The following is a 16,179-nucleotide window of genomic DNA, read 5'->3' on the forward strand; positions in this document are numbered from 1 at the left end:
AATATCTATTTTCTCAGAAAATACAGCAATGGGACTTTAAACAATTCACTGCTGTTATGAACATCCAAACTCTCTGATGCATTCTCTTGGCGGCAGCAAAGAGATTGCAGTCTGAACCCACTCTGAATAAACAAACAGGAAATCTGATTGTGGCCCTAATTTATGGACAGTACGCTTTAGAAATAAATTGTGCACTGACACACGGAGACCCAGTTGGTAGAAACACTCCATATGAAAATAAAGCATACTGCACACTCTTTGAATGGAAACTGTGTTCTAGATCCTTCCTGATTATGCTTCTCAGGACATAACCACTTTAATCACAGTAAGAGAACATTTTTTCAGCTCTCTTTTTAACCATTTTATTTTTTTTTTTTTTGTTAACAGGAGATCCCCTTCTATCACATTTGGAGTGGCAGTCAGAGACCCCTACACTGCACCTTCAGCCTGGAGAGAGGCAGCCTGGCTGTGTCACAGCTCACCTGTAAGATCTGTGTCCGACAGGTGGAAGGGGAAGGACAGATATTCCAGCTACACACAGACATCCAGGAGGTAATACTGACAGTGAAACTAAGGCTTGTGCTGACGTAGATAATATTGCCATGAAAAACACCAAATTTGGACTCAACGTTTCTCACCTTCTCTGTCAATCCAGACTCTACCGCCACACTCGCCCCTCCCCTCGGGAGGCACCTGCCTGCCTTCATCTCAAGTTGGACCCTATGCCTTTCGCTTGCCTGACTCCATCCGCCAGAAGATCTGTGCCAGTTTGGATGCACCCAGCGCTCGCGGGTGTGACTGGAGACTGCTGGCACGCAGTCTAGGCTTTGATAGGTCAGATCTCCCTCATAGGTTTATGTGTGAAAGGCAGCTTAGTCACGCTTTAGTGGTGTTTAGTGAGTCCAGTGTTGATACCCAGGTTCCTAGTTTGAGTGTAAAATAATAACTCAGAAATGTATAAAAGGTGGCATGTAGACATTAATTTTTTGAAGGCAGATATATGAGATTATGATACAAAATGTGCTCACTTAGGTTAAGTTATCTTGGTCATACTCATTATAATCTGCAACACTTGAATAATAATCCCAAGAATACGATTCAGTCATGCATGCTGTACATTGCTAAACTAAATTTCAGACATTATTTCATGGTATTTATGTGGCTAACTAGCTAATCTATCAGTGTGAAATATGATTGCTAGTTGAACATCGCTATCCAAATAAATCTAACCAGCAGTATTTGTAATATACAGTATTGGTCATGTAGAAATGTTTGTAATCAAATAGCCACTTGTGTGCTGCTTTTATGACGAGCTGCTCCTCTTACAGTTTGCCTGCTCTTTCTTTTCCTCAGGTACTTGAACTACTTTGCAACAAAGCCCAGCCCCACAGGTGTTCTACTGGACTTATGGGAAGCTTGTCACCAAGGTGATGCAGACCTGGTCTCTCTGGCGACCGCGCTGGAAGAGATGGGCAAAAGTGAGGTGCTAGTTGTCATGACAACAGATGGGGATTGTTGATTGGTCAAGGAACAAGAGAGCGAGCAAGACAGAAAAAAATATGAATACCTGCCTATGAATATGCACACCCCGGCACAAAGCATTCTGGTTCCTTCACACGTACTGTATTACCTCTGCTTCATCACCCTTTTCACTGGCCTCTGATCAGCTGCTGTAGCTACATATCCACCATAACTCATTCCCATGCGGGCCATCCTATGATAACTGCTAACCTGGTTCAGCTTGAAGCCTCTGAAGCAATTCTGCATCTGAAAGATGTGAAACCAATTTGAAGGTACGAAGGCGTAAAATAGGTGTAAAGTCATCTGTCATGTGGTGTTGACTATCTCCTTCAAAGATTGAAAATGACTATATTCTTGTATATAAATAAAAATGCTTTGGGATAAACAAAAAAAAAAGTATTTATCCCACTAAAGCACGCACAATAACACAAACACAAAAACGCTAATGTGAGGTTACACATGTTCCAGTAGCAGCATGAAAGTGCATGATTAAACACCATCACACCTCATGGCAGGGGCTTTTGTTTTCTCGCCGCAGCATCATTTCTCAAAATCTCCATTGTCATTCTGCGTGTGCAGTGAATGACAGGCAGCAGCGACCTGTCTGCAACCTCCTCAGGCTACAGACACACTCCAAAACGCATGTGGACAAACCGGTCTTTAATGGGCTCTGAATCAGACAGGCTAGAATTTCTTGTCTTACTGCTTTGACTGCAGACAAATCAAATGAGGACCCATCTCTCAAGATTTGAGGGCTTGAGCATATCGCTTTGGGCTGAAAAATAAAAGCTGCCTCTTCTTTGTGGTAGGAGGGTGGATTTTGAAGATTGTCTCAGAATTGGCAGATAACTAGACCGATTGACTCTTTATATTGTACCAACAAATGCCTCAAAGCCTTGGTATATCATTCCGACTCACAGGGGTGTTTCACTTTCATCTCTCCTCGCATTCCTCTATCGCTCCGCCACAGTCCCCCGATCTGTCGAGAATAAACTACAGGAGAGCTTTCTCGTCATCCCTTAAAAGTTTCCTTTGGGGAACGCTCTTTAAGTTATTATCCATATTTGTGGATTGTTTGTTGTTGTTTTTTTGTTTTTTTCTTTCATTGTCATTGTTGTTATGATCATATAGAACCTGTTTTATCATTTATGCTTGTGAAGGCTTCTGAGCTGCTGTGTACTATTTTTGATTCTAGTAGAGCAGGCCAATTGGGAGAGTTAGGCGCACAGTGGATGTCTCAGTTGTGAATAACAGAACCATGCTTATTTGTTCTTTTTAATATTGTGTATCTATTCAAAGTGTAAAATATAATCTGTAAAACATGATTAGAGGTGGTCAGATGTCCAGGTGAATATACTGTACGCTGTATTTCGTAGGCATTTTGCTTTGCTGTAACTGAGGGCGGTTTCTACTGTTCAGAGACGAATATTGCAGAATAGATTAGCCTTCTTGAATAGGCAGCAAGGGACCATAACATTTACCTCAACACTAACTGCATTATGTTTCAGTCTATTCTCCCCACCACTTATCTATCTGTCCATCTGTCCATCCATCGCCCCGTAACTCATTACGTCTCCCCTCTCTCAATTTGACATTAACATATTGTTAACCTTTTTACTAAGCCGCCTGCTTTGTGGTCAGGGTCCTCAAGCTATTTGCATCATCAATACTGTTCTGTCAGTTATTGTTAGACGGGGATTGAAATGCTGAAATCAAACATTGTCATTACTTTAGTCTTATTTTCTCCCTCAAAGCAAAAAAAAGTGTTCATATCTTTAAAACCACTAAACCAAAACACAGGCAGTATCCCTCCTCCTCAGCAGTGAGTCATGTCACTGTTTTGTGTGAATGAACTGAAATTTAAGTGTGTGTGTGTGTGTGTGTGTGTGTGTGTGTGTGTGTGTGAGTGGGTATGTTTGGGCAGGCGGGTGTGCACATACAGTCTGTGGTGCGCACGCTTAAGATCTGTCATTTCTCTTTGTAAGTGCTATGCAAGTACAAAAGAAAAGAAAAGCATTTTGACTTCTTTTGTTTTCTGGAAGAGTAATTCTATTTTTTCAGATCTGGGCATTGACAGGGTTTTGATTTTGTATCCTAAAAGTGGTTTGAGAGTAGTTAAACATTTTTTTTTTTTGTGATGGTAGTATTTGTGGGAATTCTCCACCTGGATCGGAAGAAATGGATCACTGACCGAGGAAGCTACTACTGAAAAAGCACATGTGGGAAAACAAAACAAAAATGTGGTGCATTGGTTATAATACAAGTTGTGACTAGCATCATGAACTCGTGCCCTGCAGGTCTTTGCCCATGAGGAAATATCTGAACACGACCGGTTCAGTACTTTGGATCCCTGAACACTGCAGGACTATTCTCTTTCCTCAAATCTTGTTACAGACTGGCTAGCTGTAGACTACAGTGTTCATTCGTCCAGATTTCTTGAGTATCTTTTGGATCTTTGGCCATAGCTCGGGATAATTCATGCTGGAGCTGGACTGGATTCTACCTTGCTCCAATCAAAGAGAAAAAATAAGCCTTTGTTCAAGAAGTCAGACATTTTTACAAAAAAAACAAAATGGATTCAGTGACATTATTTTATCTCTGTAAAGTACCAATTGTAAATAAACGTCTAGCCTTCTTACCTGTAACTAAATATAATTTTTATGCAATAAATTATATTTCTTAGTTTAAAGACAGAGTGTCTGTGTGTTTTGTTGGTCTTGAATTAAAACTTTGTCATTGCAAAGCCAAACAATCTGGGAGCCGTTTCCATAAAATCCACATACCAAATTACAGGCTTCTTGTGAGCTCCTTGGCAGGACAAAATTACTGTTAAATGGCATCCGTGCTTTTATCAATTACACCCCATTTTCACAGAAAATGCAGAGCTACTCAACCCATCCCTCTTTTCCTCACACTTCATTGGAAAATTCCCTTTAGGTCCATTTAGCTTTGAAAGCTTTTAACTGGCAGTCTGTCCAGTGTTCAAATTAACAAGGTTTTAGAGACACTAATAGTGGCCTTTAAGGATTGACTCGAGGCATTTAGATCAAGCATTCTAATCTCAGTTTTTTTATGAGTGCAAGATATGTGGGGATTCATCAAATTACACTCTTACATCGAGACCAAATGCCCCAGTGAGTCATCTGCAGTGAGTGTGCACTGCAGTATGGTCTTAATGGCAGGCAACACTTTGCACCTGTTTCATTAGATGCACTGTTAATTGAGGACTGATATGCTTCCCTTCAGTGTGCAAGTTAACTGAACCTTTTATAAGGAATGAAGTGTTGGTACAAAAGCTGACTCACCTCTGCACAGGATGTTTTTTTGTTAGTTTTTAGTGAATGAATTGGCAGTGAGAATATTATTCTTGTAAAATAGTCTCAAGATCGTACTACAGTAGATGTGATGCCAGTACATGCATACACATACATGATGTACAGCATTTCCAACACGTATTCTTCTGCATTATTAGAAGATAAAAGTAATTGAGTTCTCCTCAGCAGAAAATGATATGTGACTATATGCATTGAGACATCCAGCATCAGGGTTTACAATAAAATGTACTAAACCCTTTTATGAAAATATACGACAACAAACCTAAATGAGATAATGGGCATTAATTACAAAATAATCTAATCAGTGTTCAGTGTCATAATATGCAGACTAAGTATGAGGAGGGTCTATTTCATTTTAGGGTGAAAAAATAATTTGAGTGTATTAGTAGTGGAGATTGAAATTGCTCAATTAGTTCTGTTGTTTTTCAGGAGGAAACAGCAGTTCAGCAGCTGTGAGTCGGATTTGGACAATGACTCACTTCATAATTATTAGTTTAATCCAGTGGTGTTCACTCATGTGTCATGGAGGGCCAAGAGACAGCAGGTTTTCATTCCAGTCAAAGACATAAAGTCACCTGGTGTCATGTTTGAAAAACCTACATACTGGTTTAGTCTGTGTTCTTCTTACAGGTACTGGGACTATTTCCATTTCCCAGAGAGGTGCAGTAACACACTACTGACTATACTGTCTTATGATGCCCTCTGCTGGTAAATGTGATGGGTAACCCACATTTTTCAACGTGTTGTACATAAGTACACACAATGGTACCGTATTGTATAAAATTATTCTTTAATCTTTCTAAATGAACAGGAAATATTTACAGTTAGTTTGAATTTTTAAATTCTTATTGGTTTTAATAAATCATTCGTGAATTAACAACCTTTACACTTTAATGTGCTTTTCATCAGATTATTAAATGGGATATTTTCCAAAAGACACAATACTCAGCATGTCTATTACTGTGAAGAAAAAGAAAACATAATGAGATAAATTTGCTGATATGATAACTTATTTTCCACACAGTCCACAACAACATACAGCATTAATAGCTCTAAGACAGCAAACAGTCAAAGGTGGTGGCTCTGATGTGTGTATAATTATCTACATGTGATATCTGGAGATTAGATTCATTTTATTAATTACCACTACAAAGTGGATGATAGTGCATGATAGTGTATTTTGTCAGCTTGATGTTATAAATGATATTTTATTGCAATTAGTTAAACACTTTTTATGTTGCACATTTTTTAAATCATTTATTGATTTCAGACTTGGATATTATTCAGAAATATTTGTAATTTACCAGAGAAAACCTGAAGTGTTGGTCTTTTTTAGTCTGTTTAAGAAATGTAGATGTTGTCTAGTTATGAGATTTTTAGCCATAAATGTTACTAAATGTTACCTTTACCAGGATATTTTCAATTACAGAATTGTCACAATCTTGCAGACACAAAACTTCACACTTGGACATATTCAGTCTTAGAACTGATTGGAGAAATCAAATTAATTGAATTACACAACCGGTTCTTGTCTTTTAAAAAAAAGCGTAGTGTCATCTGCCAGTTGGGAAAATTTAATTCAGTGACTAAATTAAATAAAAAAGGAGAAATAGGGCAACCCTGTCTGACCCCTCTATTAATTTGGAATCTTTTAGAGGTATTAAAAATAATTATAACTAAGCTATTAATATCTTTGTAAAACATACTGACAATGTCAACAAAGTTATTACCAAAACCAAATGCCTTGATGGACTGTAAAAGAAACTTGTGCTTGATTGTGTCAAAGGCCTCATAAAAGTCCAAAAACAAGATAAGTGCCTGAGATTTAACTGCATCTGCATGATCTAACAAATCTAAGGTGAGTCTTATATTACAACTAATATGTCTGTTTTTCATGAATCCTGTTTGAGTTTCAGCTATAAGAGAATCTAGCCCTTTTTTTAACTGTTTGCATATACTAAGGCCAAGATCTTATAATCTATTGTTAAAAGAGTGATAGGATGCCAATTATCTATTGATAAAGGGTCTTTATCGGGTTTGGGGATAAGAGATATAATGCCTTGCTTCATTGGTGCTGCCATCTGTCTTTGATGCATTATTTGTACATAGAGATTAATAGATTTTGAATAAGTTCCCAAAAGTGCAAGTGTATGAAATTCAACAGATAGACCATCGATTACTGGAGATTTGCCTTTCTTCATTGAAAATAATGCATCTCTAATTTCATTAGCTGACAAGTCAGAGTCACACATAGATTTAAATTGTTCACCAGTTGAAGGGATATTAGTTTGGATTTTTTCCAGGACACTTGCACAATATTTTGCATTCAATTTGAATTTGTATAATTTTCCATAAAATGCAGTGACAAAATTATATATTGACTTGAGATCTTTCTTTTCCATTTTTAATTACCCAATATTAAGGGCAGTTAATGGTTTCCTTTTATAAATTCTTTTCTCAAGTATTTGTGTTCCTCTCCCCTTCCTCCAGCCACTTGGCTCTAGACCTAATAAACATTCCTTTTGCCATGTCTAAACAAATTTGATCCAGCTGTAGCTGGATGCCCTTCAACTGGATTTCTTCTTCCAAAGTGATATTTTCTTTTGTCAGTAGAAGGTCAAGTTTGTACATCAAGTCAGCTTTTTGAATACTTCTTTCTTTAGTTCTTCTTTTTCTTTTCTTCTTTTAATAACAAAATACCTAACCTTATATTTAAAGAATTCATATTTTTTTCCTTTAGTCATTGTTTAAGCCATCATTGAGGATTTTGTCTGCTAGTTTTTCAATAGTATCATTAAATGAATCATCATTTAAAAGAGTATTGTTGAATTTCCAATTCCCTTGCATACAAGAGGTCTCCTGGGTAGCACCTAATTTCAAAATTATTTGATTATGGTCCAATAATGGGGCATGAATATGATTAACTTCTTTCACAAATCGAAGGGTAGGGTAAGAAATTAAAAATAGATCAATTCTTGATTTTAAAGTTAGTTTTCTATTACACTAAAAGGTCTGAAGAAACACCATGCATCAAAGAAAAGTTGGAGCAGAGTAACGAAACAAGGTTATTGCTCTGTGAAGTTTGGTTTAGCTTAGGATGGTATCTGTCCTCCATATCATCAGGACATTCATTGAAATCACCACAAATAATTATTTATGAACCTTGGTATTTATTGTTTAGTTCCTTCAATTTGGATGTTATTTCATTAAATAAGACTTTGTTAGAAACATGGGAATCAAACCTGTATATGATACAAACAATAAAAATAGCATTGTCTTGCTTACTTATCAATAAAATCCATCTACCAGAAGGCACTGTTTCAAAAACACCCCCTTTAAATTTATGTAAAAAAACAAAAAAAAAAAAAAAAGACAAAAAAAAGTTAAAACCCCAGCTGAATGATTAGTACCTTACCTTCTCATCCTCACTTTATCAATGACACCACTGGTTTTTATTTAAAATCCCAGAATTTTCCTTGAAAAAGCAAAAGGCTCAGTTTAACTCTCAATGAAGTTTGTTCATCATTTTTCATCCACAGTCCAGCAACTGTTGTTGTTTTTTTCCAAAATGACACTCAAAACATGTTGTAAGAAGCATCTGTTAATAGTAGTTTGTATCCTGGATAACAATTTTGTGCAAATGAGTGTCCTTAATATTCATACTTTTATTTTATAAAAGCTGGACCGGAAAGACGACTGCTGTTCCGCAAGTAAAATAAGACGTCTGGTGTAATTGTAAGAGTAACAGCGGGGATTTTTTATAGTCTTTATTTTATAGTCTCTTGTTTTGTTCTATCATATAATTAGTTTTTAAATAACGTTTAAACCAGATGATATTTTTTCATATACGTAATTCATGTAGTCATTGTGCGAAGTGCGTTTTAGTCTGTGTGGAATAGATAAGGCTTTTATTCTGAAGGATTCATACCGGAACTCTCATTGTTGTCGCTGCCGGTGAGCTTTATTTTTTGGTTAAACGAGCCGGAGGGACGAACTCTCGCAAGGTTACGGTTGAGGTTGGGTGAGGTTAAGGTTAGGGTTCAAATCTCGCGAGAGTTATAGCCAACCTTATTCACTCTGCTTCTGATTGGCTAGTAATTGTTGCTTTCTTTGTTTGGATTGGTTAGGTGTAGGCATGAGGAGTGAGCTGGTTAGTGATAGCGTAAGAGTATCAAGGTCAGAGCCAATCAAAAGGCAGCGTAGGGGCGGGTCTTCGCAGAATGCAGGTTGGGGAAAAAAATAACGCTTGCTCGTGGGTTCACAGGCTGAAGAGTGGTTGTTTATCAGGTGACTAGAAACGAAGTTTGCTGTGAAATGGATTTTTGTGTCAGGTTAACGCTTCAAGAAGGACAGAAGCAACCGCCAGTGAGTCTGCAACAGTGAGGTATGTTTGCATTTTATTTAAGTAGCCCAACATTAGCCGCGGGTCTAGTCAGATCAGTTAGCTACATTTTTGAACACTTTGCCAACCGGTTTGGTCATTTTACGTTTGTTTGTTTGTTTGTTTGTTTGTTTGTTTGACTGCGATGCCCACACAAAATAAATGGCAAATTGACATACCCATTCGTCATAAGACCACAATAATGAAGAACTAGGAATACTTTTCTCTTGAGTTGTGGAAACACACTGTGAAAGCAGCTGTCCGCAGTGACAAGGAGCCCACTTCCTTGAATGAAACTTCTCAGTCTGTAGTCTGAAGTTTAAGTCGGTGTAATTGTATTTTCTTGAGTAAGCATCATGTGAATACTGGTTCCTCATTAGTGGCACACATGATGCTTTAAAATGCAAGCTCAGCTTCGTGCTGCCATGTCAGTCTTCCTTTAGTCTCCTTAAATAGTTCAAGTAATAACCTCATATTGTTCAAGCAAGTGATGCAATTGAAAACGTGCCCTTCTATTTCTGTCAGTGACATTCAGACACCGCAGCTCTCCGGTGCCTGTCTCATGACTTTCCTCACAAGCTCACAATTCAGTGCTTTTTTTTTTACATGTAAGGTTGTAGTTTGTAGAGCACATGCAGATTTGGTGATTGCTGAAAAACAGCACAATGAGTCAAACAATCACACTGGAGCAGTCAACTTTATAAAATCCTGGTTCCTGTGGGAGTGCAGCGGGTTCACATCCACACATTGCTGTCAAATAATAATGATGGCAGGGGCCCCCAGTAATATTGTTGGTGCTGCAGTGGCTCAGTAAGAAAAGGACAATGTGTTCATGTGACATTCCACATCATCTGAAACATGATTACGAGGCATTGCAGAATTGTATAGGTAGCTGTTTGTCATACTTAATTAACTGGCAAAGGTTCAGTAGCTTAGAAGAAACCGCATCGTTGGCAAAATGTCAGCTTTGGAATAAAGTCTACGCTGTAGAACTGTCATTCTGAAGTGCTTCTTATTTCTTTTTCTTTTTAAGATGACATGAGCAGTAGACGTTTTATGAGCGTCATGTTCAGTGTTTTGTGCTGAACATAAACAGTTCAGCTCAGAGTACAGCTTCTCCTCTTTGGGTCTCACGTTATCTTATATGTGTATTTATTTTATTTATGACGGGATAAATGTTGAAAATATTTGTTGATATCCCCAGAAAGGCTTAAATGTGACTCCTCTTACTGCAGCATTGCATTACACTGACCACTGGACTGCTCTCTACCAGCTACGACCCAGAGCTCTCTCCGGAGTATGGCTTCACAGCAAACACAGTCTACTTTTTCCTTTGTGGACATGCACAATTAAAAGTAAGCATCTTCCAAATCCCACTTATTGCAGGAATATTACCATGTTGCATTGATGTCTAAAGATGTTTTTCCTTTTCTCCTTCACAGCTTTCTGTTTAACAGTTCCCATCCTAGAGTTTTCTACTACCTCCTTTTTCCCCAACCTTCCCCTTTTTCTCTCCTCTTTACTTTGTGAGTGTGCTGTCTGAAAATGGACGGCATAGACCCTGTGCAGCCCAGTCTCAACTCCTCCTATGTTCCGACTGCTCTCGGCAACCACAATGTATCTGATGATGAGGAAAACGAGGACCAGAGTCCCTCTGCATCCCTCCTGCCCAAACATTCATCAGTGCCTTTGGCTGTGCGCTACAGTCCAGAGGACTCCTACTGTTTGGTGTACATCATCTTCTTTCTGATGGGCATCGGCTCCCTGCTGCCCTGGAACTTCTTCATAACAGCCAAACACTACTGGCTTTACAAACTGAGTAACAACACTCATCACAGCGGGGGTGAGGAGGAACGTTCAGACCTCAGTGTGAGTAAGAGGAAAACAACAGCACTGTGTTTTCTTACTGTTTGTTTGTGTGTGTGTGTGTTTTATACTCACAAATATGTGTGTAGTGTGACAGATGTGAGGACTGAGGGTCCTTTCACATCTCACAGAAATCCATTGCAACACAATTATACCATTAGAAATGCCACAAGACTTGTTGAGGAATGGAAGGTTGAGAGGGTAAAAGGAAGGTGTCTTGCAGCCAGATACTGTAGCTATGAGTCAGGATAGTCAAGCAATAAGGTATAAATTTATATGATTCACTTATCAATTTGGACAGGAGTGTCACAAAGACAGACATCTGTGTAGTCAACTGAAAGAACCGCACAACATCCAAAAGAAAGGCCAGTGCTCCTAAGTAATTGATTCCTATGACTCAAACTCATTTTCAACTAATCTTTGTGTATCTGTACCACACTAGGTACAGATATAGCAAGCTGGCTAGGAAAGTTTGCCTTCAGTAATAATTGCACAGTGGCTTGCAGCATGGTTGAGCAACCAGCAACGAATTTCTTTGCCCAGAGGTTTACTGAAGACAGGCTTTTATTTGTTAAAACAGTACAATTTAATACCAGGCTATTATTTAAGATAAGACTGTTAAATCTGTGAAACGGTCCGGATGGTTTCTCAGAGATTAATGCTTGACCTCAGTCACCATAGCAACGATAAAGAAGAAGAGAATTTTTTCGATTTTTAGATTTCTCTTTTCACTTCCTCTTTGTGTTTGTGTGTGTGTGTGTGTGTGAGAGTGTGAGAGAGAAAGAGAGACACACAGACACTATGCAAGAAACTGTGAATTGAAAATGTTTTGTCTTTTCTCTAACTATTCACAGGACTACTTTGAAAGTTATCTGGCCATTGCCTCCACGGTGCCTTCTGTGCTGTGTCTGATACTCAACTATGTCCTTGTTAACAGGTTGCTTTCACCAAAAACACACACGCACACACACACACACACGCATGCATGCACACACAGCACACTCCTCTCTGTCTGAATTTCTAACTTGTTGAGTCTCTCACTCCACCATGATAAACATAATAAAGTGCTTTTAGTACATTAGATTAAATTACAGTAATCTAATTTACCCAGTGACCTTAAAATGCTGTGTGTCCCTTTATATTCTCTCTGGACTTTGATCAGTCTGTGTTGGTCTGAGATAACACGGAGCAAAGAGGATGTGTTATCATTTTAAAAGTCATCTCCTTCAGAATAAATTTTATATCTATTATTTGTTATGGATAGTTAATATCTTTGTGATAACAGTCAGTGTTGTATGCAGATTTGTGGTTTACACAGACTGTAATCAAATCAAACTGTCCTTGACACAAAAAACAGCCAACCTTACATCTGCTTTAATTTTTAAGTTTACATTGATCAACTGACCTGCCTAATCCCTGTGTATGTATGTGTCTGCGGGGGGTGTTCATAGGTTGTCATCAAACGTGCGGATCCTGTGGTCTCTCTTTGTGATCCTGTTGGTGTTTGTGGTGACCACAGTGCTGGTGAAAGTGGACGTGTCAGACTGCAGGATGGAGTTCTTTGCCGGCACACTGGCTTGCGTCGCTGTTGTCAGCGGAGCCTCGAACCTCTTCTCTGGCAGCGTATTCGGGATCAGCGGGCATTTCCCCATGAGGATCTCCCAGGCCCTCATATCAGGTGCAGTCCTTATTCAGTTCAGGAATGTCTCTTATTGACACTATTTTCTTTATACATTATCATTGTACAAATACCTTCTACAGTATGTACTGTTTGTCGGCTTTATTAAGGGTTTCTTGATGAAGTAACTTACTATCATGAATGTTTATTTCTTGCCACCTCCAAACATGATGTATGTATGTGACATGATGTTGTCATGTCGGTGTCTGTGTGTGGGCACGTACTTGTGAACACAACAAGAAGAGCACACTCTACCCCTCTCTCCCTTTTTTTCTTGTGTGTCTCTTGTGAAATGACTGTACAATACATAAGCTGAAGTCCTTTTCTATCTCAGGCCAGGCTATGGGAGGCACACTGAGTGCAGTAGCATCAATAGTAGACCTGGCAGTGGCAGAAGATGTGACCGATAGTGCTCTGGCCTACTTCCTGACAGCCGACGTCTTCATCCTGCTCTGCATTTTCACATACCTGCTGCTGCCCAAACTTGCATATTCACGGTCAGTAAGAAAGATGGAGATTCTGGTTCCCATATAGATACATACAGCAACTTTTAAAACATGTATTTTAATTTTCAAATTTATCAGAAGACCTTTTTCAAGAAAACTTCCAGCTGAATCTGGATACCATAGATTACAGATTCAGTGTCATTTTTGTTATTGCCACCAGATGGGGCTAACGCTGGAAAAAAATCCTTAACATCTCATCACAAGATTTGTAATAAAAACTTTAAACTTGCTTGTTCCAGTTACATTGTTTGTGCATTTGAATTTGTTGCTACCATTTGATTCTCTCTGTCTAAAACCATTTATTTTTATCATGACTTTTAGAGATTCTTGAGGTAATAGCTCATCTAATACCTCATATGTTCCTCTCTTCCCTCCAGACACTACATGCTGGCAGCAGCGAGCACCAGTCCAGGAGGTAACAGTGAGGGGGGAGCAGCTACAGGTACAGGGAACGGTGTCTCCGCCCCACCACTGCAACGTATCCTCAGGAAGACATGGGTGCTAGGCCTGAGTGTCTTCTACGTCTTCTGCGTCTCTATCATGGTGTTCCCTGCAGTATCATCAGGGATCCAGTCTGTCAACAAAGACAGTGGCAGCATCTGGACCACCACTTACTTTGTGCCCCTCACAAGTTTCCTCCTGTACAATGTAGCAGACTTTTGTGGTAGGCAGGCCACAGCCTGGCTGCAGGTGCCCGGCCCCACCAGCCAAGTCCTGCCTATACTGGTGGTGTGTCGCTCAGCCATGATCCCACTTTTCATGTTTTGTAACTATCAGCCGAGAGACCACCTCCACACTGTGCTGTTTGCACATGACGTGTACCCTGTGATCTTTAACTGCCTGCTAGGCCTAACTAATGGTTACCTAGGCACTCTACCAATGATCTATGGGCCAAAAGTGGTACCTCGGGAGCTGGCAGAGGCCACAGGAGTGGTCATGTCCTTCTTTCTCACTCTGGGACTGGCTGTTGGATCTGCTTTCTCTGCCCTTATTGTGCACTCTATCTGATCAGGCTGTTATGCAATAGCCTTGTCATGTACAGTAGTATAGCAGAGCTATACAAGAGACTGGACACCAGAGTCTGTGAATATCAGAATCTGAAAGCACTGTGATGCAAAGTGCACCCATAAAACCAATTGTCTGCTATGAGGGAAACGTGCACATAAGCTCCTAATTTTCACTTGACCAAAAAGCCTTAACTCCTTCATACCTCACATTAATGTGTGTTATGTTTACACTAATGTTGCTCTTGATGTGAGTCTCAGGGCTGTGTCCACCATGACCAGGTTGTTTACATATTAAAAAGAGAGAAAGAAATGTCAGTGAAAACAGTCAGTGCAGTCCACAAGGGACACATCATCAAACAGCATATCTTCATATTTTATATATTTCATATTGCAAAACACACATTTTGCACAATTGTATATGGTTCAAGGGGTAACATTTTTTGGTATATAATAGGGGTGTTGAATAACTGTTATTTTTAGTTCAGCTTCAATACAATATGTAGATTGCAAAGAAACACCATATGTTATCAAGAAATACAACTGGGAAAATGTGGCAAATTGTTGTTGGTGAACAACTGCTGGTACGTTCATGTCTGCTGTCTATAAATGTAATAACTCTTGACTGACTGTCATCATTTTTGAAATGTGCACTGTGAGTTTTGGTCCATGTAGATATAATATAACCAGTTTTACAATCATTTTAAAAATCTCTTGTTTACTTAGTATTTAGATTTTTAAAAGCCTAGATTTTTAAAAGTATAGCAATTTATTTAATTCACTGTACAGCTTGTACACCCTGATATTAGATTTTGGAGAATCTATTAAGAATCCTTGCACACTTTAACATTTCATTAACTATAAATAATGCACCTTACATCACTGCAGGCCATTTTCCAAATTGTCAATGAATTCAGTTTTTATTTTCCACAAATTGATCATCTTACTGTAGTGGATTAAAAGCCAGTAGCTCCTTGGAGAAATCAATCTACATACTTATTTTAGGCTATTATTTGGACAAGGGTCAGCAGTTACATTTATAAATTTTTGTTCATAAGTTAAAAATACATTTGTCAGCTGAGTCATGTGACGCAGAGTCTGAGAATGGCTGCCTGAACAGAAACACAACAACACAACTATACACTCTGAGCCAAAAACAAACTTAATGAAATGCCAAGTAGCAAGAACATTGCAAGAAGAACTTCAAGAAATCCCCCTTCACCTAACCCAGAATACACTCACAGCAGCTACAGCTAATGATACCATCTCTGACTGTGAACTAGGCAGGGTTGCTGCTGATATCGCAAATATATACAGCTTCCTTACAGAAATTTCAAGTGGACACAACAACAAAGTGAAATCCACAGAGCCACCACATCCATGGAGTCCAAACTGACAACTGTTACCATGCACCTCTCCAATGTAGTATGTCATCTAGACCCCCTTTAGGATAGCAATGAGGCGCTGAAAGCCAATCCGCCTGTGACCTAGGCCGAGCTGGAGCTACTTGGCCAGCAGGTGGATGATCTAGACCCTAGAAGCCACCACAACAACCTGTTTTTTGTGGGCTTCCCTGAATCCTGTGACTACAATGGTGCCCTTTTATTTCTAACCAGGGTGATTGGGGCTCGACTTCCTAAAGGTTTGGAATTAGACAAAGCCCATTGGGCACTGGCTCCACGCAGACCAGACAGCCAGTTCCCCAGGGCTATAGTGGCTAGGTTCCTGCACTATCAAGACCAGATCATGCAAGCAGCACAAAACAAGGGGAAGCTGTCATAGAGAGGACACTGCATAATGATATTCCTGTACTATTCCAAGGCAGTGAAAGACATGCGCAGACAGTTCAAACAATGCAAAGAAATGCGTCATGAACGCCACATAGGAT

General features: G+C 39.2%; 2 protein-coding genes across 4 annotated transcripts in view; both read left to right on the forward strand.

The window, feature by feature from the left end:
- unc5b (unc-5 netrin receptor B) overlaps positions 1 to 4,210 on the forward strand; it is a 50,547-nt gene extending 46,337 nt beyond the window's left edge. Inside the window, exons 15-17 of the mRNA XM_067609782.1 lie at positions 388 to 552; positions 656 to 834; positions 1,354 to 4,210. Of these exons, the coding sequence (XP_067465883.1) occupies positions 388 to 552; positions 656 to 834; positions 1,354 to 1,519 (510 nt within the window). The 3' untranslated portion in view covers positions 1,520 to 4,210. The remainder of the gene's footprint in view (positions 1 to 387; positions 553 to 655; positions 835 to 1,353) is intronic.
- Positions 4,211 to 9,070: 4,860 nt separating this feature from the next.
- slc29a3 (solute carrier family 29 member 3) lies at positions 9,071 to 14,992 on the forward strand. Of its 3 annotated transcripts, none has more exons than XM_067609784.1 (7): positions 9,071 to 9,240; positions 10,442 to 10,592; positions 10,680 to 11,106; positions 11,958 to 12,040; positions 12,555 to 12,781; positions 13,116 to 13,278; positions 13,665 to 14,992. In XM_067609784.1, the coding sequence occupies exons 3-7, from the start codon at positions 10,783 to 10,785 to the stop codon at positions 14,293 to 14,295; spliced, it is 1,428 nt and encodes a 475-aa protein (XP_067465885.1). In that variant the 5' UTR covers positions 9,071 to 9,240; positions 10,442 to 10,592; positions 10,680 to 10,782; the 3' UTR covers positions 14,296 to 14,992. The 3 variants fall into 3 exon arrangements, with proteins under 3 accessions (XP_067465885.1, XP_067465884.1, XP_067465886.1); XM_067609783.1 differs by having other exon boundaries at positions 10,473 to 10,592; XM_067609785.1 differs by having other exon boundaries at positions 10,511 to 10,592.
- The last annotated feature ends 1,187 nt before the right edge of the window (positions 14,993 to 16,179 follow it).

Source organism: Thunnus thynnus, chromosome 14 (assembly GCF_963924715.1).
Source record: "Thunnus thynnus chromosome 14, fThuThy2.1, whole genome shotgun sequence".
NCBI classification, from domain to species: Eukaryota; Metazoa; Chordata; class Actinopteri; order Scombriformes; family Scombridae; genus Thunnus; species Thunnus thynnus.